The 25,896-nt window shown below is 46.3% G+C and overlaps 11 protein-coding genes; 9 read left to right on the plus strand and 2 right to left on the minus strand.

Annotated features, from left to right (window-relative positions):
• Window positions 1–71: 71 nt before the first annotated feature.
• On the plus strand, window positions 72–2,536 carry FFUJ_09087 (related to adenosylmethionine-8-amino-7-oxononanoate aminotransferase; the record flags this gene model as incomplete). XM_023580141.1 has 4 exons in its annotated part: window positions 72–259; window positions 338–434; window positions 476–1,770; window positions 1,813–2,536. 4 exons carry the CDS (start codon window positions 72–74, stop codon window positions 2,534–2,536), a joined length of 2,304 nt encoding a protein of 767 aa, XP_023432968.1.
• Window positions 2,537–2,796: 260 nt separating this feature from the next.
• Window positions 2,797–3,222, plus strand: FFUJ_09086 (uncharacterized protein; the record flags this gene model as incomplete). XM_023580142.1 has 2 exons in its annotated part: window positions 2,797–2,946; window positions 2,989–3,222. The coding sequence occupies 2 exons, from the start codon at window positions 2,797–2,799 to the stop codon at window positions 3,220–3,222; spliced, it is 384 nt and encodes a 127-aa protein (XP_023432969.1).
• Window positions 3,223–3,441: 219 nt separating this feature from the next.
• FFUJ_09085 (related to monocarboxylate transporter 4) lies at window positions 3,442–6,020 on the plus strand (the record flags this gene model as incomplete). XM_023580143.1 has 4 exons in its annotated part: window positions 3,442–4,027; window positions 4,070–4,777; window positions 4,821–5,871; window positions 5,918–6,020. 4 exons carry the CDS (start codon window positions 3,442–3,444, stop codon window positions 6,018–6,020), a joined length of 2,448 nt encoding a protein of 815 aa, XP_023432970.1.
• Window positions 6,021–6,974: 954 nt separating this feature from the next.
• FFUJ_09084 (uncharacterized protein) lies at window positions 6,975–9,111 on the plus strand (the record flags this gene model as incomplete). XM_023580144.1 has 4 exons in its annotated part: window positions 6,975–7,245; window positions 7,289–7,464; window positions 7,508–8,673; window positions 8,715–9,111. The coding sequence occupies 4 exons, from the start codon at window positions 6,975–6,977 to the stop codon at window positions 9,109–9,111; spliced, it is 2,010 nt and encodes a 669-aa protein (XP_023432971.1).
• A 251-nt stretch (window positions 9,112–9,362) lies between these two features.
• Window positions 9,363–10,737, plus strand: FFUJ_09083 (uncharacterized protein; the record flags this gene model as incomplete). XM_023580145.1 has 6 exons in its annotated part: window positions 9,363–9,480; window positions 9,523–9,903; window positions 9,944–10,018; window positions 10,061–10,251; window positions 10,294–10,366; window positions 10,412–10,737. The coding sequence occupies 6 exons, from the start codon at window positions 9,363–9,365 to the stop codon at window positions 10,735–10,737; spliced, it is 1,164 nt and encodes a 387-aa protein (XP_023432972.1).
• Window positions 10,738–10,922: 185 nt separating this feature from the next.
• FFUJ_09082 (uncharacterized protein) lies at window positions 10,923–12,278 on the plus strand (the record flags this gene model as incomplete). The annotated part of the gene is made up of 1 exon (XM_023580146.1): window positions 10,923–12,278. The coding sequence occupies one exon, from the start codon at window positions 10,923–10,925 to the stop codon at window positions 12,276–12,278; it is 1,356 nt and encodes a 451-aa protein (XP_023432973.1).
• Window positions 12,279–12,898: 620 nt separating this feature from the next.
• Window positions 12,899–13,785, plus strand: FFUJ_09081 (related to 3-oxoacyl-[acyl-carrier-protein] reductase; the record flags this gene model as incomplete). XM_023580147.1 has 3 exons in its annotated part: window positions 12,899–13,193; window positions 13,247–13,494; window positions 13,549–13,785. The coding sequence occupies 3 exons, from the start codon at window positions 12,899–12,901 to the stop codon at window positions 13,783–13,785; spliced, it is 780 nt and encodes a 259-aa protein (XP_023432974.1).
• Window positions 13,786–14,084: 299 nt separating this feature from the next.
• On the plus strand, window positions 14,085–15,668 carry FFUJ_09080 (uncharacterized protein; the record flags this gene model as incomplete). XM_023580148.1 has 4 exons in its annotated part: window positions 14,085–14,445; window positions 14,515–14,759; window positions 14,827–14,945; window positions 14,990–15,668. The coding sequence occupies 4 exons, from the start codon at window positions 14,085–14,087 to the stop codon at window positions 15,666–15,668; spliced, it is 1,404 nt and encodes a 467-aa protein (XP_023432975.1).
• Window positions 15,669–16,816: 1,148 nt separating this feature from the next.
• Window positions 16,817–17,556, plus strand: FFUJ_09079 (uncharacterized protein; the record flags this gene model as incomplete). XM_023580149.1 has 2 exons in its annotated part: window positions 16,817–17,072; window positions 17,120–17,556. The coding sequence occupies 2 exons, from the start codon at window positions 16,817–16,819 to the stop codon at window positions 17,554–17,556; spliced, it is 693 nt and encodes a 230-aa protein (XP_023432976.1).
• A 911-nt stretch (window positions 17,557–18,467) lies between these two features.
• FFUJ_09078 (uncharacterized protein) lies at window positions 18,468–19,202 on the minus strand (the record flags this gene model as incomplete). The annotated part of the gene is made up of 1 exon (XM_023580151.1): window positions 18,468–19,202. One exon carries the CDS (start codon window positions 19,200–19,202, stop codon window positions 18,468–18,470), a length of 735 nt encoding a protein of 244 aa, XP_023432977.1.
• A 2,789-nt stretch (window positions 19,203–21,991) lies between these two features.
• On the minus strand, window positions 21,992–23,008 carry FFUJ_09077 (related to zinc finger protein odd-paired-like (opl); the record flags this gene model as incomplete). XM_023580152.1 has 4 exons in its annotated part: window positions 21,992–22,208; window positions 22,257–22,383; window positions 22,431–22,840; window positions 22,893–23,008. 4 exons carry the CDS (start codon window positions 23,006–23,008, stop codon window positions 21,992–21,994), a joined length of 870 nt encoding a protein of 289 aa, XP_023432978.1.
• Window positions 23,009–25,896: the final 2,888 nt, after the last annotated feature.

Genomic DNA, 25,896 nt, shown 5'->3' on the forward strand with positions numbered 1-25,896 from the left:
CGATCTAGACCCTCCATTATAAACCGCAGCATTCCACCTCAACCCTTTCGTCCATTTCACTCATCTCAAAAATGGCGCCGGTGCCTGCTCTTCTCTGGCGGTCGCTGCGAGCGCATCAGGTTTACGGCGCGAATACTGATGTTGGAAAGACGATTTTCAGTACGATTCTGTGTAACTCTGCGAGTAAGCGGGGTGATAAGACGTGGTTTCTTAAGCCGGTTTCTACAGGGGCTGCGGATGAGGCTGATGGATGGTGTAAGTTTGAGGGAAATTGGGAGAATTGAGCTAATTGGAGTAGAAGTTGTGTGCTTCTGGGAGAAATTGTCTAACGAGTCAGTCATATTCAACGATATGCTCCGTCGACGAATCATGAGACGCTCTTCCAATACGATATTCCCTGCAGTCCTCATATAGCTGCAAAGGCATCTGGCAAGGTATGAAGTCAATTCATCGGTGAACCAAGCTTACAGAGTAGCCAATCCCATCCGATCGAGATGTCCTCACAAAGATCTACGACACCACGTCTCGATACGCATCTGATGGTCCAGGATGGCTGTTTCTAGAGACTGCTGGCGGCGTTCACTCACCTGGTCCATCTGGTACGCCCCAAGCTGATCTCTACGCTCCATTGCGAGCACCAGTCATCCTCGTTGGCGATTCAAAGCTCGGCGGCATCTCACAGACTATTTCTGCCTATGAGTCTTTGAGAATGCGTGGCCATGACATTGAGTCAATTCTTCTGTTTCAGGACATGAAGTACGAAAACTATCAATACCTTCGAGACTACTTTGCAAAGCAGGGCGGCATCTCTGTCGATACAGTCCCCGAACCACCCACTCGACTGGACAATGAACAGGAAGACATTGAGCAGATGAAAGAGTACTACGCCGCCCGCAACGTCGACCACGTTCTCGAAGCGCTCGACAAACGAGGAAAAGACCGAATCTCCCGCCTCGAATCAATGTCCTCCAAAGCAAGCAAATCAATCTGGTACCCCTTCACCCAACAAAAGCTCGTCACCGCCGATACAATCTCCGCCATCGACTCAGCCCACGGCGACTATTTCCAAGTCCTCAACCCATCCTCTCCGAATCTACTCCAGCCCGCCTTTGACGGCTCAGCATCATGGTGGTCCCAAGGTCTCGGCCACGCCAACTCGCGCCTCACCCTCGCAGCAGCCTACGCAGCCGGTCGGTACGGCCACGTAATGTTTGCCGAGGCAATCCACGAGCCTGCATTAGCACTTGCGGAGATGCTCCTCAAGGGTGCGGACAACCCGCGATTTTCACGTGTTTTCTACTCTGATAATGGAAGCACGGGGTGTGAAGTCGCTGTCAAGATGGCGCTGAGGGCGGCGAGGCTGCGGTATGGCTGGGGACCGAATGATAATGTTCATATCCTTGGACTCAAGGGGAGTTATCACGGAGACACGATTGGTGCGATGGATTGTGCGGAGCCGTGTGTTTACAATGAAAAGATTGAGTGGTATGAGGGTAAGGGGTATTGGTTTGACTATCCTACCATTCAGTGCGTCAAGGGAAAATGGGTTGTTCAGGTCCCTGAGGGTCTGAGGGATGAGCTGGGACACGATTCGGACCTCAGATCGATCTCGGAGGTTTTTGATCTCGAATCTCGGCTCAATACCGAGCACTACCGAAAGTATGAGCGCTACATTGAATGCGTTCTCTCAAAACTCCAAGCTTCTGGACGCAAGTTCGGCGCTCTCATGATGGAGCCGATAATCCTCGGCGCAGGAGGAATGCTCTTTGTGTAAGCCTCATCTCCCTCTTCTTGACCTCTCTAACAATTCAGTGATCCCCTCTTCCAAAGAGCTCTAGTGGACGTGGTCCGTCGATCCCCTCACCTCTTCGGCAACGCTACCAGCCCCAAAGACCCACTCTCATGGTCTGGACTCCCCGTGATTTTCGACGAAGTTTTTACCGGGCTATACCGCCTCGGTCGGTTTACAGCGGCGTCATTCCTCGGCACCGACGCCGACATCTCCGTCAACGCTAAGCTACTTACAGGCGGGCTTGTACCCCTGTGCACGACGATGGCGTCTGAGAGTATTTTCGATGCGTTTGTTAGTGATGACAAGAGTGATGCTTTGCTGCACGGACATAGTTATACGGCACATGCTGTTGGATGTCAAGTTGCTGTTGAGTCGGTGCGGGAGATGCAGGATATGGAGAAGAGGGGAGAATGGGAATGGGCGGAGAAGGATTGGGAGAAGAATACTCAGGCTTGGTCTGTTTGGTCGAGAGAGTTTGTCAACAATGTCTCGCATAATCAGCAGGTTCTGGGTGTTTGGGCTCTTGGAAGTGTTTTGGCGATTAGTTTGAGGGATGATGATGGTGTTGGGTACAAGAGTCTGGCTGCCAAGAAGATTCAGACCCATTTGAGAGAGGGAGCTGGGACTTGGAATGCTCACAGTCGAGTTTTGGGCAACGTCTTTTATGTCATGGCGAGCCAGAAGACGAGTCGACAGAGTCTTGAAGAATTGCAGGGGTTGTTATTGGGGGCTTTGAGTAAATAGTCCTACATCATAAAATGGTACTCTGGCTGCCGAGCCTTGACTCAGGCTGTAGCAGCTAAATCTACTATTCCCGATGACCGTTATGTGATTTCTTCTTTTACTTGAATCATGTCATGTCTCCCGCCAGCAATTCATGACGTTATGCAATTTCTGGGGTGATCGACATTCCCCTGCAGGTTGACGTGTCGGAGGTCCACGTCAATTGTCATGAAATCTCAGTTTTCCCCAACACATCAAACAAAAGGCAAAAAGTCATCAAAATGAGTTCAAAACAGTTGTACGAAAAGACTCGAGAGCAGTCAATCTCTGACTTTGAAGCGCAAACCAAAGACCTTCAAAAAGAGCATCCCGACATCGACTTTAAATCAGTCGTCATTGAACCCACCATGAATCTCATGTTTGACATCAAGGTATGTTTGTTGAGCAAACATAGGGCTCACTGACATTTCTAGGAAAACCTCACCGAAGAGGAGCGAAAGAAACACGAGGAATACATCACCCGAATGCTTCAAAACACTGGCAATCTGTCCAAGGCAGAGAAATACCTCTGGCAGGCTAGAGACTACCTGAGGCCCTACCCTGACGTCCTCAAGCAATTTGACGACATCTACATCAACCAAAGACCAGTTCGCGTCATGTTATCTGAACTCCACGAAACATTCCATCAAGCAAATAGACATTCATAGACATACCTATCCCAAATATTCATTAGCCTCAGATACTTCCAGTTCCCCGCTCACATGACGCCCCATCAATAGGGCGTGATGACAAGGTTTCCCTTTCGTCAGCCAATCAGAAACCACCAGCCAATGCCGCCACTTGATAACCTTTCTGAAGGGATCAGACCTCTCTTCTTCACCTTTTCAGTGACGTGCATGCATTGACCCCCTACAGTCACTCTCACCATGAATTTCAACAACCCCAATCTCTTCACAGACGTCGATCTATTGGACGGCTTCATCAGCGATGACTTGACCCCCTACATGTCCGACTCAGCCCCTCCCCCAGACCTATCAAATGGAATCCCCAATCTTGCTCCAACTCATCCCGCGCCGCAGAATCCCTTCACGCCCCTGTCGCTGCATGGATATAATCAAACTGCTACACCAGCACCGCCTGCAAAGGTCGGAGGGAGATTCACGAGGGAGTCGGTGCGGATATTGAAGAATTGGCTCGCGACGCATCAGAACCATCCGTATCCGCGCGAACCTGAACGGCGGATGCTGCAGGAGGAGACGGGGCTTACAAAGACGCAGATATCTAATTGGCTGGCTAATGCGAGACGGCGAGGAAAGATTCCGTCGAGTGCTTCTTCGCCGAGACATGGTGATACGCCTGCTATGGATATACCGCCTAGACCTGGGACGCCGGCTGTGAGGCATACGTCTGATATGGATCCTCTGCAGCGCTGGGTTGATTCGCCGCCTGAGGATGAACCTGCTGCTGTTACTGCGATTGCGAGGGCTGTCGCTTCAGTGCGACCACAATCAGGTGAGTTTGGTGAAACGTGCGTGAGTGAGGCTAACAGCATAGGTTCTTCGAGTCCATACACGAGACTATCTCGAACGCCATCAGTTCGGAGTGTCGGTACATCGCGATCCAGCTCAATCAGCTCAGTTAATTCACACACGAGCCGTTCATCACTCGGCCTCAATGAGCTCTTTAGTCGAGGAAGTTCTCGTCGCAGAAGACGCGCATACAAAGAAGAGCGAAGATCATTAGCAGCTCCCCGAAAGGCATTCCAATGCACATTCTGCACCGAGACATTCCGAGCAAAGCACGATTGGTCACGCCACGAGAATTCTCTTCATCTTCCGCTTGAGCGCTGGGTCTGTAGTCCAGAAGGGCCCCGTGGTCAAAAAGCCGATAGTTCCGAGACCCGGTGTGTTTTCTGCGGCCACGTTGATCCTGACGATGCACACATTGAAACACACAATTATTCAGCGTGCAAGAATCGACCAGTTCAGGAGCGCACGTTCAATCGAAAGGACCACCTTAATCAACATCTCAAATTGGTCCATAATGCTAAATTCGCCGAGTGGCCGATGAGACAGTGGAAAGCTCCGCCGCCAGCTATTCACTCGCGATGCGGTTTTTGTAATCTCGTGATGGAGACGTGGATTGATCGTGTACATCACCTAGCTGATCATTTCAAGACGGGCAAGACTATGGCAGACTGGAAGGGCGATTGGGGATTTGAGCCGCATATTCTTGAGCTTGTTGAGAATTCGATTCCTCCTTGTAAGTTGATCTGGAGAGCAGTTGAGAGGTTGCTGACTTTTAGACTTTATCGAAACTGAACGGAATAGTCCTTTTCCATTTGAAGGGAGCCGTGCGCTCGTTGAAACGCCCCGGACAGCTTACGAGTTGCTCAAATTAGAGCTGGCGTATTTCATGCAGAATCACTTTTACAAACATGCGCGAATGCCGACCGGCGACGAAATGCAGCTCGAAGCGTGCCGGATTTTATTTGCATCTGAACCTCTGTCTCACGTTGACCTAGTCTGCCCATCATGGCTTCGAGATCTAGTCTTTTCGAACGTCGCAATCTCTCAACAAGCTCAATTCGGACCTATGAGATCAAACGCCGAGAGTCGACTTTCTTCACTAGAAATTAGCGGAAAGAACAACATCTTTGAGGGATGTCCTTTTGAAACGCAGCTACAAGAGTTTGTACAAGCAAAGCAGCTCCTGGGATTGAGTATCAGAGATGATGAACTGCGAGAAGAATGCTGCAGAATCGTCGGTCGATTGGAGGAAGTTTCAGCAACACCATCCGATTTCATCGCCAACTGGCTCATCAAGATCATTCACTTACCCGGAGATTGGCTTCTCCCGTTTCGACAACGCACAGGAATTGAGCTGATTGGATTATCCGAGGGGATGAACCTGAACGCCATGATCCAGGACTATACGCGTCTTGAACAGGAACTAGGAGCTTATCTCGACCTGCAACGCGTCATTGGCATTGAACCGCCCGACGACGACCTCCGCCGACAAGCGCGCGTCATCATCCACGGCTCAGATTCAAATGTGAATCATACAGCAGCAGACGATGATTACTGGCTGGCCGCTTTCCGACAGCGACATTCCACGACGACGGAAAACCCTGAAGCTTGGAACACGCCACTTCGGCCAGATCCCCATCTTCTCGCCGCTCGAGGTCTCGTTCTCAAAACAAGTACAGCTTTTCTGAATGATCATAATTACTGGCGGTGGTTTACCCAGGAACTACGACGATGGGTATCTGCGATAATGTCGCCTCATAATCCAGCGAGTCGCGTTCCCTCAGATGAAGAGATTCAGCATTACGCGCGATGGATCAGCTACAACGAGTACGTGCCCTTTAACCTGGACCTGGTAGATTTTCTAACAATTTAGTGATGACCCATTCAACCAAACCATCGCAGAGAACAAAGATTGGCTCGAGGCGTTTAAACGGGACGTCGGTATTACAGAAGCGCTTAATAATGGCCAGATATAACGATCAACAAGAATGCTACGCTTATTAAACTCTAACAAGAACTCTAACGGGAAATTGGGAACTCAAACTACAGAGGTCCCTGCCAAAAGTTTTGTCCTAACCCCCTGTTAGCCAAATGAAGCTAGCAGGGAATGCCCCTATCGGTACCTAGAAGGTATAAGAGGTCTCTTATTGATAGTAAAGTAAGCGCTATAATTATAATTATAGTAGACTTTAGGGAAAAGGTTATAGAGCTTCTAGTCCTGATAAAATAAGACTAAAGTACTGAAGTACCTTATTAACTGTAATCGCCTAATCCTCTATTTTATAAGCAGGGGGTCGAGACCAAACTTTTGGCAGGGACCTCCGTACGGGAGTTTAAAATCGGCCGATGAATTAACCTTTTACTCTTATCTGCTGCCAAGTGAAACTGCCGACGTTTGTAATTCATCCGAAACCCGGGTCAGACTTTGCCGAGACTTTTAACGTGGATAAGCTTCAGAGTCGGCCAATTGCAGAGGCCCGTAAAATAGGACGATCTACAACTGTATTAGAATGAAAAAGGCAATTCAAGTAGATGTTATGATGCAATTACCTGACCATCAAGATTCTTGTGATGTGCTGAATCATTCAGCTCGCACTAACCTTCTCGAAAGAGCAATTCAAGCCCTATCCCCAGGCATCAGCTTTCTCGTAGGGCTGATCTCGACAAGCACGCTTTTTGAATAGCCAAAACGGGGTAATGTCAACTGGTTTCAAGGCACGGCTTGTGGGGGCCGCACCAGGCTACACGTCACCCAAGATCGTCAGCTTTAGCCCGACAGTTTGGGGGCTAACGATTCCAATCCCGCGATTGGCCGACAATGGGACGGAGTGAACATGGGAAGCCTGTAGGCCAAGATGTACAGTTTTGGCGAGCACGTTATATAACGAGTTCCCGCTCGCTGGTGAGATTAATGGACAGCAGTTATTACAATGTCGTTTTCTACCCTGGTACTCGGTGTTTTCTACCTTGCGGGTGTGTCTGCCGCTTCTGTTTCGAGGCAGATACAGCTTGGCGATCATGAGTACTTTGTTCCTCCGACCGCAGCGTGGAAGTTGGACTCGTGGAATGCTTCGGCTGATGCTGATGAATTTACGCCTTTGACGGTTGTTGAGTTGAACCAGACCGCAAATGCTGAGCGTGTTGCCTCTGCCCTGGAGGCGTATGAGAAGGATGATGTGTGGACCAAGGAGTTTACTCAAGGTAAGTTTTGTGGATGATGGGGCAATGTGTCTGACTGTCGCAGCTTTGTACATCAAGTCTGATAAGGAATTGGCCTTCAACTCTTCCAAGTACAATGTCTCATCTGTATACACTGGCCAAGAGTCGGTGCCTGCAGGTCCATACTTTGTGCATCGCTACACTGGCAATGTCTTCCAAGCATACCGCCTCTATGTCGACACCAACCAAGCCTTCATCCAAGTATGTTCCCCGCTTACCCAAATAACCTCGCTGACAATAGTAGTCCACATACCAAGACCCCTCCGGAACCCATCATCCCCTTCGCGCCGGTGCCCTCTCCGCCGGAGGTCTCACCATCGCCGTCCCATCGCGTTTATACTTCACCCCCACAAAGGAAAAGCCCCTCGCTGGTCTTCGTCTCGGTGTCAAGGATCTGTACGACCTCAAAGGCGTCAAGACAAGTGGAGGCAACAGAGCTCTATACGAAATGAGCAAAGTCAAGACCAAGACTGCTCTATGTGTGCAGAAACTCATCGATGCAGGCGCTGTAGTCGTCGGAAAGAACAAAATGTCCGAGTTTGCGTTTGCTGGCGGATACGTCACTGAGCACATTGACTACCTTCTCCCCTTCAACCCTCGAGGCGACGGATACAACTCACCTGGTGATAGCTCCGGTGGCTCTGCTGCAGCTGTTGCTTCGTATGACTGGCTTGATGCTAGTATGGGAAGCGATACAGGCGGTAGTATTCGTGGCCCTGCACTCCAGAATGCAGTCCATGGCAATCGTCCTACACAAGACGCTGTCAATCTCACAGGAGCTCTCCCTCTTTCGTCGGCTATGGACACCTCAGGTATTATTGCTAGGGACCCTGTCATTCTGTCCAAGTTTACCCGATCTCTTTACGCTGGCACGATCAAAGAGTATTCCGGGCTGCCGTCTGAGGTCCTCCTTGACAGCGGTAGTGAACAGTTTCTCCTCAACCTTGACAAGGACTCCACTAAAGCGGCGAATGCAGTAGGAGAGTTCTTAAATAGCCTCACAAACTTACTGTCTGCCAATGGTTCTGTCTTCTCAATTGATTCGGCCTGGACAAACTCTACACCAAAGGCACTCAGCGACGAGCCTCTCTCAAATATCGTGGGTAATGTCTATCTGAATCTTACAACCTACGAGCAGTGGAATGAATTTGGCAAGGATTATGTCGAAGAGTACAAGAGTCTTCACGATGGTGCATTCCCTCATATGGTACCTGAGATTCGCGAAGGGTGGATGAACGCCAATAAGACAATGACGCAGTTGACGCATGAAGATGATTTGGCTTCCAAGAAAGGTGTTGAGGAATGGGTTGCGAGCGAGTTTCTGACTGCTGACAACAAAAGCTGCTCGAATGCTGTCTACGTCTATCTATCAGCCAGCTATCCTTCATACAAGCCAGATGTTTCTCAAGAGTATGTTGTCCCGTCGACTCAATTCATCGCTAACAAATCAGTGGCTCGAACCCGTATATCCGCGAGCTTCTACAAGCCAGCTCCGAGCAGCAGTCTCTCATTGCCCAGCTCAACACCACAGTCAATTGTAACTCAACCCTTGGGTCCGAGGAAGCTTGCGAAGAATCCTTGGAGGCAGAAAAGTCAAACTCCAACTCAGGCAGTCAGACCGTCTACGCTGGAAGACTCGCTTCTGTCGCCGGACTCCCAGATTACGCAGTCTCACTGGGCATGTTTGACCTGGGCCAATTCTCCAACTCAAGTCTCCAAAACGAGCTTGTCCCTGTTGGAGCAAACATCATGGCGGCAAAAGGTTGTGACTTTGTAATTCTCGATATCATCGAGGCACTCCACAAAGAGGGTGTTATCAAGACAGCCAAGACTGGTAAAACATCATAAGTAGTAATGAGATAGTCAATAATTATCTTCCCTAAACATCCCCGCAGTTAGGGACCAGCGGACGACATCATCCGGGCGGGGAAGCTGAGTCGTGGTGAATTACCGTAACTGGCTTAGTTTGCAGTCATTACATCAGGTTTGATACGCTGATGGTAAGTCGGGGAAGTAATCCGGAAGTGGAAAGTTTCTAGGCACTGTTCATCCCAGATATTTAAGTTCAACGATATTCTGTCTCGTTCCATCAATCAATCATGTCTATACTACTCAAATCAATGGATCTTCGTCAAGAAGCTGTTCTCATTGCCTTTGCGGCAGTGGGCTTATGTCTCTTCGCTGTGTATGAATGGATGCGCAAGGGTAAAGCTGCTGGTATGTTTTCTCATCTAACAGGGAACTTATCTGACAAGACAGTCAAAACCCACGTTGAATGGAAAACCCCTTCACCAACGCCTTTGGTCGATTTCGATCTGGACGCAAAGAAACCCGAGTTATACCGACCTTGTCGTCATGGACCCAACCACGTCACCATGGGCATTCGCAAGATGGACTGGAATAATTGGATTGAGATGGATTCCAACTTTCTTTGGTATCATGATATCAAGGTCTCTGAGCTCGAGAAAGACATCGATGCGCATGTTCAATACGTTGATAACGCTGTAACTCGAGATGCCTGCTTCGAGGTTCTGGAGGAATTGACTGCATACTTGACTGTTCGGTACCCCAAGATCTTTCGGCTCAGCAATGGCATTCTTCGCAACACTTTGACAAAAGAAGAGTTCAAATACCCAGCCAGTATGTATCATCCTCAGAGCCAGACCCAGCTGACCATCAGGTACTTCTAAGGAAGCAATGACAACAGCTGCCAAATTGGTCCAAGATGACCTCATCATTATGGTCGAAGAAGATGGTAAGTTCCACGGCTACCATTATTGCTTGGCTGACATTTCAGACGGCCAATACCACCTCGACGCTGGAGCTGTTTGTCTGCCTGGTTTCTGGCGATTGAGCGAAAAGTTCAGAATGTCTCTAGACACTCTACACATTGAAGCCAAGGTTCCTCACTACCAGACAAAGTTGCAAAAGTCTATGAACCGCTTTTTCAAGACGATGCAGCCAGATAAGGCAGTGATTCGAAACAATGTGAGTATGTTTCCCGTCTCATAGTCGTCGCTGACCATTTAGTTCTTCATCCAACTCGATGATGGTCTTCACTGGTCTCACCGCATGGGTGATCAAGACAGCAGCGAAGTAGCCTGTAAGTAACCCTCCACATCTTCTCGAACGCTCTAACAACTCTCAGCCTGGGAAACGGCAAATGACAAGGGTCTCACTATCAACGATCTCTACTTCCGCTCCGAGAGACAATCACTCCGGCGACTTCCCAGATCTAAAGCTCTTCTATTCACGGTTCGTACATATTTTGAGCCAATCACCACAATCGCACAAGAGCCTCATGTTCCAGGGCGTCTAGCTGAAGCGATTGAGAACTGGGATGAGGCAGCTTCAAAGTATAAGGGTAAACATCACTGGGCGGACATTCTCTTGCCGTATTTGTACGACCAGGATGAGTTGCAAAAGAAATCTGGAGTTTTGGAAAAGATCCCGGAGGGAAGCTTCCCGTACTAGATAGAATGGCAGAAACATAAATGATCGGATTGCCTATCTTTCTCACTCCTCCTTGGCCAATGGTGATCCACGGACTAACGTTGTTCCCTCTGACCATGTCAGCCTGCTTACGCTGCCATCTCAAGCGGTAAGACCTTACCAACTTCATTGCATATCATAGAGATAGCAGCCGTAATAGTCGCGCCATGTCGCTCACTGAGTTCCATTTCTTCTCTTTACTTCCTCTAGAGCTCCGCCAAGAGATCTACAGCTTGGCCACGCCACCCCGCTTTGTCCACGTCCTCCGATCTACTGAGCAAGATTATGATGAATTCGCAGAGCGTATACGTACAACACCAAACGCCATCCGATTAGACGAGTCTCTCACCCACTTCTCATTTAATTGGCGATCTCAAATTCCGTCTCAGACCAAGCAGTCAACACTTGAGCGCTACGGCTTTTCGACTACCAAGTCGCAGTATCAGCCTTGGGACGTGACAAAGCTCGCACCTCGAATCAGTCTTGACTGGCTAAGTGAGAACCCTGGTTATGCTTGGGAACTGTGTAGGGAAGTTGAATTGTTTAGCACTGCTCCGATTCCTGCACTCCTACATACATGCCGTGAATCTCGAGACGCTTTGATCAAGAGAGGCTATCAGCTTGCCTTTCGCTCACGGTCTCACGGTCCTCAAACATGGTTCAATTTTGATACAGATGTCCTATTCATCTCTCGCGGGGACGATTGGGGTACCAGTCATCGGGTTCTAAGTGGCTGTGCGTGGGATATCGGCCAATTCCATCCTATCGACATGCAAAGGGTCAAAAGAGTCGCCTTGGAAGAGTCCACAGGATCGCTTTATTTGGCCCATCCTAGTTTTTCCGAGGCAAATTACACGCTCGCTGATCTTTCATCTGTATTACGCCTCTTTCGGCACCTTGAGGAGCTACTGTTGGTGGAATGGTCAGATCCCTATATGGACGAAATCCGCCCACTGAAAACGACAATCGCCAGGGGGACGAAACGACACAACTACGACACCGAATTTATCTGGAGCTACCAACCCGTTAGTGAAGTTGATGCTCTTTTGCAAATGTTTCCGCCCGAGGACTATATGAGCACCTTGGCGGTAACATGCATCGGACCATATGGCGAACTTTTCAAGAATCACAAACAACTCCAGAGGAATGAATTCTTCGATATAATCCAGGCCTCTCTACGGAAGAAACTTGCCGAAAACCGAAACAGAGTGGTTTCAAGACACAAGCCAGATGTCGAAGAATGGTGGGAGATACCGAAAGTCACCGCGGTGCATGTCATGTCAAACTGGGGACACGAAATTCTTGGTCGGGAACGAGAGGGTGCCCTGGGTCGGGTTTATGAACTTCGAAAGAAGTGGCTGGCCGATGAAAAGCGACGCTCCAAGCCTCTGATGGAGAGAGAAGGGGATGACTTTGAAGCGGATGAAGAGGCATATAACCTCGCTTTAGAGGAAGAGGATCCATACGAGGCGCAGCGGACGTGGTGGATCCGGCAAGGGATAATCCCTTTTCTTGATGAGTGAGCGACTTGAGAAGCGCTTGGTAAAGGATGCTAGACTCTAGGGTGACGTTTATTCCCCATGACGAGAGGAATTAAGTGAGATCAACATAGGATTCGAATTTAGGCTAGTTACTCTTGACATCCTTTCTCTGGAGTAACTTTCCTACTCTGGTAAACTTCCTGGCTCTTTTCTTCGATCCATGTCTTGCAGTTAGGTTGCTCAGTAGGGTGACACACAAAGTGACGGTTAGCAATGCGTGTGCCGGTCCGTGGATCATTCTTGGCCAGCGGTGTGATGATCAGCTGTAAGGACAGGGATACCTTTTTCCTATCTAGGTCTAGTCAGATATCCATCACTTTAGACCCGAGGCATTCCGGTGCACAGCTCGATGAATTCGGACTTTTTGAGCATTGACTCTTTATGCAAATAGGTAAGAAATACATGGCCTGAATAGGGAACAGGTCTTAACACCTCTTACCCAGATGAGAAACAGGTGATAGCTTGGCTACATTAAGTCTGTAGGTGTCTAGAGATATTGGAGGTTTAAAATGATGGGCGCGTACATACAAATAGAGCCGTAGTCAACAACAATTGGGCTTCTGATAATCACTCAGCTTTACATAAACCCTTTTGCAGTCAACATGACGATCGATAGTCTCTCTCTTCATGGAAAAATAGCCATAGTTACTGGCTCTGGCCGAGAAAACGGCATCGGCGCAGCTATAGCGATGACATTGGCACGACACGGAGCAGCCGTCACCATCCACTATGTCAATGACTCTGTAACTGACAGGGCCCAAGCCATCGCCGACGGTATAAGAGAAGATGGTGGCAAAGCAGCGGTTGTTCAGGCCTCGATCGAAACTCCCGAGGGTGCTCAATACTTGGTTGGCGAGACTTTGAGGGCATTTAACACTGACCATATCGATATCCTTGGTACGGATAAGACCACTTCCATCTCACTACTAAATGCTGATCATAATGCCTAGTCAATAATGCCGGAGTACCGCTCTTTGGCGAGACATTGGCAGTCACTCCTAAACAGATATCTGAAGTACTGGACGTCAATATCAAGGGCACCATATTCATTGCCCAAGCCGTTATACCTCTTATTGCACCCGAAGGTCGCATCGTCAATATTAGTTCCATCGCGTCCAAGCTTGGTGACAATTACATCCCAGTATATGGTGCTTCCAAGGCTGCTCTCGACAGTCTTACTTGGTCCTGGGCTAAGGAGGTACGTTGATCCTACATCAAATTAAATGCATTCTATTTCTAACATAAAGATCAGTGGGGTCGTAGCAAGGGCATCACAGTTAATGCAGTCGCCCCTGGACCTGTCTTGACTGATGCAATCCCTGCAGCCATAGCCGATGAATTCCAACGGCCCTCTATCGAGATGACGCGAGCTGCTAATAGGGCTGGGACTGCGAAGGACATCGCTGATGCTGTGCTTTTGCTGGTTTCTGAGAAAGCGAGATGGATTACAGGGCAGTACATCTCTGTCAGTGGTGGAGTTACCAACTGAAGTGATATTTGTTAAATGTATCTACTTGACAACAATTTCTGCATGCTGATGACTTTGCCCTACTCAAAGTCATTGTTGTTACTGTAGTGGAGATACCAAATTCGTTGATCTTGCCTCCATTCGCCCTCAGCGGGCGGACTTGGATCTGCTTTGAGCTTTAGCGCTGACACCCAAATCCTACAGCAGGGACTGTACTCACGGACCACCATAAATACAGTGGCTCCTTTAAAGGCAGGACCTCGCCAAGAATAACCCATGCATCTCACCTCTCTGCTCCATACCTGCATCCCATCGTTACGATGTCGACGTCCCATCCAGCAGTAGAGTTGATGTTTGTCAACATTGCTCGACCACAAGACATAAAAGACCGGAAAACTCAGAGGAGAATTAACAGTCATGTGATGAAGCCCATTGGCATCACTCGGAGGCGCGCACGCCCAGACGACAAGACAGAAGTAACCTTGAAATCTCTCAAGTCCTTGTCACAGCACCCAGAAGTCGCATGTAAAGGTTCATCAGTGAGCTCCAACACTTCTAGTCCTGGCATCAGAGCCCCAGAAACATCATGGGCATTCAGGTATCGACACTCGATGAATTTAGCGCCATCTCTTTGCTCTTATTCGATGCCGCGCGGGTATCCCATATCCACACGAACGAGCAGTATGCTCCATTTCCGTTAGTTACATGATTCCCTCAAACAGCTATGTAATTTCTAACAATATGAAGTAGCCGTAGACCAGGAAGCACCAGTCTGTAAGCTCATGCGCGAGCTTTGTTTCGCTCTCGCATTGGCCGATGACAGCGCCATGCACTTGGCCCTCGCTCGCCTTGAGATAGATCCTGAGCGGACTGAAGGATGGGCTTCCGAAGAGACCGCCAGCAGTTTGACACATTACAATGCTTCCATTGAAATCTTGCGAAATCAGCTTGGGGGCGCTCAGCTTATGGCTCACGAAGCTATTATTGGTGTAGTGGTGAATCTGGCGTGCTATGATGTCTGTCTAAACACTGGCTGTCAATATTTATGCTTACTTTCAACAGTTGTTCACCAATAACCTGGCACGATGGAAGACGCATATGTCAGGGTTGCAGAAGATGATTGAATATCGTGGTGGCATAGAAACCCTGAGTTCCCCGTATCTACAAGTTACAACGATTTGGTGAGCAGATCTCAATGCTCCGTTTCATATGCTAACATCTACAGGATGGACTTGACTGGTTCTATGATTCTAGACCAAATACCTCACTTCAAGGCGTGTCAAGCCGACCCTTCTACAGCGGACTACATACAACCCAACTTTAACGAGGCCATGGACCCTGCACAACGGAGCCACAGGGATACTGAAACACTTCTCGAATTGCTGTTGAAACTATCCAATCTAGCTGCGGGAAAGTCTGAGCGTGAACTCAGTGAAGATTCTGTTCTACTCGAAGAACTTCAGGCTTCCGTATACACGACTCTGACTCTGCCACGCTACAGCCCAGATATGCACCAGCACCTCTTGGCATCTTGTGTAATGACCTACGAGATGTTTCGACTGGCTGTGCTTTTATATCTTTCAGGCCCTGTCACGTTTCTGGCAGGTAACAGGACCTTCAATGTGGTGACTCCCCACTTGAGAGGTCGACTATTGAGGATGTACAGGGAGCATAGACTGGGTTGGATGGGTCTAGAACACGTTGAACTATTTATACTAGTCGTTGGGACTCTGACGGAAGTTGGACAAGACAGACAAACATTGCTTGTTGAGCTTCAACGCATTATCAGAGTACAAGGGTTAAGATGGAACGGACTGGTCGATAAGCTTCGCTCTATGGCGTGGGTTGATGTTGTCTGGTCAGCTAGCCTAGATAAGCTGCATAAAGATTTAGCAATTCTTTAAAAAGCAATAGCTATTCACAGCCCTGTAAGACCGCTTGGAAAGTCAATTAGACAAAGGTATTGGTACATTTGCCCCAATGCAACTTGGATATTATGGCATCAAATCGCTCCATAAGTTCAGCGATGTCAGGCGGCTAGAACCTGGCCGGGGTATATTAATGCAGGTGATGATCTGGTGTCTGAGACTTATCCCGTACACTTGCCGGAGCTCGGCCCGAGTCCCTATCTAATCGCAGAAATATACACATTCATATCAACCTCTTGGATTTGCTCTAGCACAAATTTTGTGATTTACTAGATGGACATTCCTGCATGGCCAGAAGAATTCCCAAATATAGCTAATCCATTACTGCGGATCGAGACATAATTACTCCGAAAATACTATCCCCTCTTAATTCCCGAGTCCATCATGAGCTCCGCTTCAGCCTTAGGTCCTGCATGATCGAATCATTTAGCTGCATCATGAAATGGGTCATCACGCACCTACTCCTTTTTCCCAAGCAAGACACAAACTCCACAGAGGGTCAAGAACCCCACAAAGGCTAGTGATGGATAGTTCATTGTTTCAGCTGTAACTGGTAACGCAGGTGACATACCGAAGAGAAGTATGGGTACCCAGCAGACTGAGATTGCATTGGCTCCTCTACCGATAGCCCCCAGACACCACGTTGCTTTGACTAATTCGGTTCTTCCAAAGGCTAGACTGATAGGTCATGGCATACTGGTATCTCTTCGACAGTCATGAAAGCCAATTAGCATCACTCGGAGGCGTGCCCGCCTGGAGTACAACATAAAAGAATATTTGGGGGCCACTTGATGCGGCGATTACTTAATTCATACTCTTTATCCTTGCAAAGGACTTTTGCTTCATTCAGCCGACGAATGATAAGTTGGGGGCCATGTACAGATCAAATGCCAAGAGAGACAATTGACGTCACTTGGCATTATCAAAAGGTTGTTGTTGTCAATCTTGAATCTAAGACCATATTGATGTCATTGTTGGCCTGGAGGATTGAGAACCATGTCAGGTTCACCCAAATAACTAAGTCCGTCCTCTTAAAGCTTTTATTCTCCACCTTCCCTCCATATCGTTGCACTTAAGCAGACCCTAGCGGCCCGTTGCACATGCTCTACCAGCGATCCCTTACGATGAAGCTAAATAGCTTGCTTTTATTGCTATCTCTATTCAGCTGGGCATTAGGCCAGAGATGTGATAATCCAAACGGAGAGTGGGCGGATTACAAGTATAAGCCGTGTGGCTCCGGTAACACAACTTTCTCAACTTGCTGCCTTCCAGGCGATCGATGCTTACCAAATGGCTTGTGCGAATGGACGGGGCACTTCCGGTATCAAGGTGCCTGCTCAAGCGATGATATGAGCGAATGTCAATTTGTTTGTGATCTGAGTTAGTCACTGCCTTATTTTGTCGATGGCTACTGACCAAGTCAATAGAACCCAAAGGTCTATTGGTGCAAGTCAACCAATGCGGATCAGATAAATTCTGTTGCAACTACTTAGAGGATACACGCGCTGATTGCTGTGAAACGGATGCGAAGCGTATTTCAATAAAGCCTCCCCCTGCATCTGCGTCCCATTCCTCTGGTTCCAGTAAAAAGACGCCTGTGGCAGCTATAGCTGGTGGAGTAGTTGGAGGAGTTGCTGGTCTGGCTCTGTTATCAGGTTTGGGATGGTGGTTCATGCGTCGAAGGAGACGGGCGCGACAGGATGGAACTTCAAGCCGTGCAGATGAAGAACATAAAGGTCCCCCGAAAAATGGTCTACAGTCCTCTCGTTCGATAGCAGAAGCGGATGCAGGTCCAGATAGTGTCTTAGTGGAGTCAGATGCTCAGCCTGTAAAGCCAAAGGTTCTACACGAGCTACAAGCTTAGATTTAAAACTCTAGTCTACTGCTTTAATCATTCAAGTTTGTTAGTTTTTCAGAGAATTAAATAGAAACTTCATGACCAAATTCATTGACTTTCCGAGGGCGTGAATAGGCTGATTGAAGAGAGCCCGGAACCAAAGTTGAGAAAAGGGTAGTATTCCGTCTCTTAACAAGGCCCAAGTACATCGTGAAGCTATCGTCGTAATGCTGGTGGAGCAGAATAGAGTGACTATCATAACATGATCAATTTCCCCAAGCTGAGGGGTTTTGATTCAACGACACAGGCTAGCAGAACTTAGTCAAGATATACTGCTACTGGGTTCGGTGCAGTTGGTGTTGGCTTCTGGGGCCCTAACCCCTTTCTGGTAACTGCCAATACACACACGTCAGTCTCACCATGGCTTTTCTTGCTCCTTGTTGAAGTTTAGGTTCGCGACTGATTGGATAGCTATTATTACGTGTAGAAAACGAGATATCTTCATTATCGCAGCAATGGAGACACATAATAAAGCTATAGCTACAATATCACCGCCAGCAGGCTTATTCTGTTCGGTCTTGGAACTGTCATAACCTGCAGTCTTGTAAGGAAGCGTCAGACTTGACCGCTTTAGAAGGATTTTCGAGAACTGTCCTATGTACTGATTCTGCATGAACTGAAGTTTATCTTGCACTGTGTAGTGACTTTTGCATCGACTAGCAACCTCGAGAAGTATATCACTTCATGAAAGGGCATGGGAGCAAGCAATATCTCAAATAGAACAAAAAGTCAATTTAAACTAGGGGAAACTTCTGATGCCGCTACAGGAGATTTGACTCCTGGCATGCCATCAGCCCCTCGATCCTGTATGATATCCCGTCAAAGCTGGCAAAGACAGGAAAGCCGGCGTGAAGGCCTGGCTATACTGAAGATCAACCCTACTGTTTGAAACCAGCCTGGATCTGATAACTGTGGGCGAACCTGGTGGCCTTCAAGTTGAGCTTGTTGACACATTCGCCGTCTTGATAGATCCTAGTGATTTTACCACCACTAGCTCCTGATGTCTTGGTGGTAGGGTCGCCGATGAAGACTTGACCGAAGGGCTGCGAGCGGCAGTTGTGGTGTTTTATCCCATCGGTATTCCACTCATAGTACTCAAAGAAACCGTCTTGTCCATTCGTCATCTTTCGTGCTGAAGACGGAAGCGTGTACTCGCCGATGACATTGGACGTTCCAGTGACTGTATCGGTAAGGACACCTCTCCACCTTGTACCGCCAATATGTTTCACGGTAAGGTGGTAGAGGTGAGAATAGTCGCCGAAAATGTCGATTGCACAGCTGAGTCCGGCGCCGCCGTCAGCGCCCGCCGTGCAGTGCTTGTGCGTGGATGTGGTTCCTTTCTGGAACGAGGAGAAGGCGGCATGAATGACCTGTTTGCCATTTTTGTCAGGCCGAGGCTGGAGGCCGATGTATCCGATGTCATTGATCCCTTTCCAGCCAAACTGCTGGGCAAAATAGAGACCTTCTTCTCGGGGGGTTCCTTGCATTTTCATAGGGAAGGTAATGTCATCGATCCCAGCAGAAGAAAACTTGTTAAATTTCCAGGTATTGTAAACTGAAGCCAGGCCCAGAGAGGGGAGGTTGAGAGCGACGACTGCCGCCGTGAACTTCATAGTGAGTAGTGTCAAACAGAGCTTGCCAAAGATATGATGGAAGGATTCTGGAAATTTGTAAGGGATGAATTGGTAAACTCTGGATGAAGGGCAATTTATATCTCGTGGGGAATTATGCGTAAAGCATACCGCATCACTCAACTCAACACAGCTCACTTCACATAGTGCTAGCAATGTGGAACCGGGCGCCCTGCCATACAAGGGCTGCCACTTGTCGAAAATACTGGTGGCAGTGTCTCCCGTAGATCGTACATCGAGAAGGTTTGTGCTGGGACGAAATTTCTGATGGTCACAGGAACAGATCTCCGAAACTCTTCGGCTTTGCGTGACACGAAGTGTCTTGAGATTTCATAGCCCAACAGTTGTAGGACAGCTTTCAGCTCTCTCGGGCAAGGGATGAACTAGCGAATTTGACTAACGTTTTTGTGCAGAAAAAGGAGGGTTGGGGCTGGAAAGTTAAATAATCCCTTGTGGATGAGGGTCGACCAAAAGAGGACTGATGATTAGAGGCTTGTCCTGGATAGGAAAGCGGAAGGGCATCTTACAAATACTCGTTTTGGGTGAGTCATGCCTCTGAGGCACTACAATCACTACCTGGAGCTGTGTCTGTCGCCGCGATAGTTGTAAGAGGCCTGAGTTCGGAGTAGTGTCTATTATAACCACAGTACGAACATAAGTCGGGTAGATTGAAGATCAGGGATGTTGGTAGGTCCCAAGACTGCGCCCTTGGTGCTCATGCTTGCAAAACGTCGAGTCCAAAAAATTGCTTGCATTGTAAGAACCTGGAAGATAATTGATTTGCTCCTATACAGCTTTTGTATTAGCCTCACCTTTTCTTGTCACTACTCATACACCTAGACTTTGGTTCTCCCAAAGTCTAGGCTGATAGAGATGAGAATTAGTATGTATAAGCTAGTGTAGTGACTCTGACTGAGCCAAAGCCGGTGAAGATACTTGGGCTGCTGCAGATTTGGTGCAGCCAAGACAAATATCAATGACTGTGACTTGAGTTAGAGTGTAGATAGGCTGGTCCAAGAGGGTTCGAGGCTGGATTCGAGAAAGGCACAGCGGTCCATCTCGCGATATGTATCAGGTACCAACTGGGGTCATCGTTGTTATACTGATGGAGTGTTTGAATGACCATTAACACATTGCCAATTTCAGGGTTTTTGATCTACAGTTGGTGTCTATGATCAAGGGGAGTGCCTAGCTGTAAGAGGCTGCAGGGACCATTGCCGGTAGTATCAAGGTCAGATACATAGGAAGAACAAGTTAAGACATGGAAACATCACCAATTGGAATGCCCATGCTGATTGCTCGAGGGACTTCCATCTCTGGTCTTGAACACTCCTCAGCCATCGACAAACCATCCCGTTAGCCGGGACGGCATACGCAGAATACGCTAGAATGAACAAATAGAACTTACTGCGGCTAGATACACCGGTGTTATAGCGTGGCTATAGTGGAGAGCGCGCCGTCCTTGTTTCGCAGTAGAACTTGGAGGGATGAGAATTGCGAATCTGATTGCAACCGTCAAAAGGTAAGGTAGCCTAATCGGTTTAGCTTAGCTGAAAAGGATCAGATGCTCCATTTGTATATAAGGAGCTCTGCTCACCCCCTCCCGCTATAGAGTCAAGGCTCATTTAATCCTTTCTTATGTGACCCCTCTGGTGTGCGTGCCACAGCAACACTGCAGGTTACTGCTGCTTTATCGACCGCTGCACAGATAACAAAGACGGGAATGCTAATCCGGTATGAACTTAGATAACAGGTTGAAGTGCCAGCGAGAAAGTCTCATATAGGGGGGGGGAAACATAGGATATACAAGGCCCTGGCACAAAGGGAAGAATATCCTCGCATGGTACAGCAAGTTCGACATGTGTGGGTAGAAAACTGAACAGGCTAGGGGAAATGTCGTTGCTCGATCAAACAGTATAGAATGCCACATGTGATCGCCTAACACCACAGTGACCGATTAGTCTTGGGCCTTGGCCGGAAGTGCGATGATTCGAATTGTACATACTAACGCTAGTAAATCTTATTGTAGACAGAAATCCCCGACCCGTTTCTGAACTGCCCGGACAATGTCAGTCCCGACGTCTGATTGGTCGATCGTCCTGATTCGAACAGCGAGTCAGTGGCTTGAATCTACGAGGGCTAGCTCTAAAACCCCATAACACCACGTGCTCGCCATGGAGAGGCTATTATTGAATTTTGCCACATCTGCTAATCGATTCCTTTCAGGGAATCTTAGCGCATCGTCGGCTAGCTGCCGATAAGCCAGACGATCGCCGACAGATTTCGCCGCAAGCCAAGGTTCAGATCGTAAACCTTTCCCGGATTTCCACTCTTCGATATACTTTGGCTCCAGATTTCTGGATCTATGGCGGCTCGAAAGGTCCCCTCCACCAATATTGACGGTCACTTTTCAGAATCTTACCCAAGCCACAAAGACTAGCACAGACACTTGCAATTCGGCAGGCCTAATTATTGATTCACCGATGGCCCCAACGTCAATCAGATTTACACACTGACATATTATATTGGAAACGGTGACTTCCAGGGCACTTGTCGTAAATCGGTAGGGCTCTTTGCAAACGTAGCGCGACTCAAATGAATTTGTTAATGGGAACAATTATGCAATCTGTGACTATTCCCGAAGAAATGAAACAACCAATCTGCTAGCCCGATGCGACCTTACAGTGCAGCACCATATCCAACTCCAAAAGCAATAACATCGTATACAGACCAGGTAACCCGGTCTGTTGTCCAAAGATTTGTAGACCACTCTAGGAAAAGAAACGAATCAGCTTTCCGTTATATGAGGTAGGCTTTTGAACCTTCTGCAGCATTTCAAGTGCTGCAGGGACGAAATGGACGCCACTGGCGTTCTTTGCTGGGCTTCGAGCGTGCAGTCGGCGGTGGGCATTCAAGTTGTCTTGACGCGTAAAGTTGTCCTTGCCGCAGAACTCGCACTGAAGTCGACGATTCCTTGGCCTGTGCTTGCTAGGAACGGTTAGCTATGCTTCTTTCTTGCTGTGGATCGATACTTACGTCGTATAATGACGCTTGGCGTGCTCCTTGCGCTTGAAGGTCTTGCTGCAGGATTCCTGAGGACATGGGTAGCGAAAGCTGCCCATCAAAGACAGTGCCAATAGAGCTGAAGACTCTTCGTGTTCATCTGCATGGGTTAATGTGTGGTTGCGTCTCAAGTCAGAGTAAGCTTACCGTGTGAATGGACCTTTGGAGTGGATGCACCAGACCCATTGAGAGGCTCTGAGTTTCTCCTGTCTGAGATGTTGCATGAGTCGGGATGCAGAGCTGAGAGATCCCAGACAGATTCAACTGGAACCGGCTCAACAAAATCCCAGGATGGATTCTCAGAAGCTGAGGCCACGCTAGATGGGCTAGCAAATGGCATCTCAAAAGACTGATGCGAATCGCATAAGATGTACTCATCGTCCACGGTCATTGGGATGCTCATGAGGGGATCGACATCCAAGAAGGGATGATCGGTGAGAAGAAAATCGCCTTCTTCGACAGAAGAAAACCCAAGGTTTGTATTGAAAGGTTTTGTAGACTGGGGAGTGAAGTAGGGAGCACCTGTGAAATCTTCGCTGTCAGGGACCATGTACCCTCTGATGAAAACGTCAGTTACATGACCCCATGCGTGAGTAGCTATTGCCTTACTCATCAAAGTCCTCTTCATGACTGAGATTCATGTCATAAGATCTTGGAACAGAATGCTGCTCCATTGCAAGAAGCTCCTGAGTTTCGCAGCCAAGGCATGAATCGTACTGAGCCATACTGGTCTTGGGTATATAGAGTTGAGAATGGTTGATAATGGTTGACTGACAAGGAGTGAAGCCGGGAGTAGAGAACCGGGTTTCAATTGAGCGGGATACCCTGGATTTAAGAGCTTGGATCCCCGCACCGGTTACATGGGTATCCGATCCGACGCACGGAAATGGAAATAAGGTCGGGTACAGCTGAGATGCATGTGGGAACAGCTGTCCCGGGGTGTATCAGGATGACCCTTTGCTCCTCGACATACGAAGGTCCCTGCTAAAGCTTTAGTGGCCCCGTGCTCAGAAAATAGAGGCTAAGCCAAATTACAGCTAGCTAGATACTTCAGTACTTCAGTCTTATCCTATCAGCCCCAAAGGCTCTATAGCCTATATCCTAAAGTCTACTATGATTATAATTATAGCGCTTACTTGACTATCGATAAGGGATCTCTTATATCCTTGAGATGCTGACAGGGATATTCCCTGCTATTTAGTCTAACAGGGGGTCAGGACAAGACGTTTAGCAGGGACCTCGGTACTAGTCTGGGGGGTCGATCCCATTCAGCTGCCCCGGTTGTACCCCGACTCACAAGATTCCACCACTGAGTGACGCCAAGTGACGCCCAGTGAGTCTGACTCGAAAGAGGCTGTCAGCGGAGATAGCCCGATTGATTGGTTAAGTTATGGCATCAAGGATGGTCCTGTAGATAGATAGGCGAATGGATGTAGCTTAGCTTGAAGACTTGTAATATTTGAGGGATCTATAAGACGGCTTGAGAAATCCTACAATATGATTGGTTCTTGAATTTCCAAGGGGGCATTAGCCAGGGATGGTTTGTTAAACTAAGTGGCAGTCAAGGGTTTAATAAAGTTTATGATCGATATTGACAATATCTGGCTATCTAGGTACCGTCCTGGTCCAGGAACAGTCTACGGGCCTGGACTTGAGTCTAACGCCTGACTAGAGACAATGGAGGTGTCGATGAATTACGGCTCAACGTGCCGAGGGTTCGACTGTCATACAGGCTGCAGGGGTTGCAAATGTAAGAAAGTGGTCCTGTACTATACAAAGCCTGCTACTGGATTTCTAAGAGGCTGAAAAGAGGTTATTCCCACCTTTTGAGATATCCTGATTTGTTGCTGGGGGTCTTGAGATAGGTATCTCTTAAAGTACTCTACTTACCACTTAGCTGTAAGTCTCTCCAATTGGAGCTACTGGCACGTAGTGACCTCCAATCTACAGCACATTTCCAACCCCTGCAGCCTGTGTTGTCCTTGTGGCTTGACCCAGCCGTTTTTGACCTAGCGGTGGAGATCTGCGGGATTGATGCACATCGCGCAGCTAGATGAGTGCAGGCGCTGTCTTGTCAGGAAGGATAATGTCAGCACTAGACCCGAGGCTAACGACAATTCCCATCTTTTCTGCCATCAGTTGGGGAAACCTGGGTCCGTCAACCGGATAGGGCTAGTGCCGTTTACGTGCAATGAAACTCTATTTAAGAAGGGCTTAAGTTCAGACAATTCAACATTCAATTTCTTTAGCAATTAAAGGAGCAAGACTCTATAGGACATGTTGCAGCAGCATCTCATGCAGGCACTTAATTACGTTAGGTATAGCAGTTTAAACTAATTATTAAAAGATTTTCTAAAATCCTTAAGTAAAGTTAACTTAGCAATTAATAAGCTATAAAAGTATAAATACATTTAATAAATAATATATTTAAGAAGTAAGCTAGTTAACTTAATTTAAATTATTACTTTTTTTTATTTTTAAATATATATTTAATTAATAACTTTATTTATTATTAACTTTATATTATTTTAACTTTTATTAATTAATTTATATAATATATATAATAAGTAAGTAATATAAATAAATAAGTAATATAAATAAATAAGTAATATAAAAATCTTAACCTTTTTAAAATAAATTATAATAAAAATATAATAAATTATTTAATTAATTAAATTTTAATCTTTTTATATAATTAAGCTTTCTTTATTTTATAGATAATATATATAATAAGTAAGTAAGATAAATAAATAAGTAAAATAAAAATTCCTTACTTTATATTAATACTATTTAATTAATTAATTCTTAATTAAATAATATATTATAATTTACTATTAAGGCTTATATTAATTTTATACTTTAGGCCTATTAAAAAGACTTAAAATTAAGTCTATAATAAGCTATATTTCTTTATAATATTCCCTTTTAGACCTTTTATTATTAATCTTAAGGTTATTAGGCTTATATTAATTATATCCTTAATAATTAAAAATTAAGTAATTAAAAAGAATAGGTTATAATTAAATATATTTTAAATTTAAATTTATAAAGATTTCTCTATTAATATTATAATATTAAGGAAATAATAAATTAACTATATATTAAATATAATATATTATTAATTAATAAATATTAAGCTATTAATCTTATTAAGTAATAATTATAACTTTAAATTTTTTTTTTTTATAAATATAACTATTAAAGAGCTTAATATAAAGATTTAATTACTATTTATAATTAATTTAAGTTTATATATAATATAATTATAAGATATAGTATTTAATTAAATAATATTTAAAACTTTAATAAGATGGGCTTTATAATAAATATAATATTAAGTAATATAATAATTATTAACTTAAAAAGGTATAAAAACCTAAAATTAATTTAACTTAAAAATTAAAAATAAATTACTATAATTTAAGTAATTAATATAAAAGGCTAAATAATTAATTTATATTTAATAGTTATAAGTTAGTATTATTTTATTAATTAATATTAAAATAATAATTTTTTAAATATTTAAGTTATTATTATAATATTAAATAGTTAAATTAATAATAAAATAGGCATTAATTAACTAAAGTATTTTAATTAATATATAATTAATTAA

This window comes from Fusarium fujikuroi, chromosome FFUJ_chr07 (assembly GCF_900079805.1).
Source record: "Fusarium fujikuroi IMI 58289 draft genome, chromosome FFUJ_chr07".
Classification (NCBI taxonomy): Eukaryota; Fungi; Ascomycota; class Sordariomycetes; order Hypocreales; family Nectriaceae; genus Fusarium; species Fusarium fujikuroi.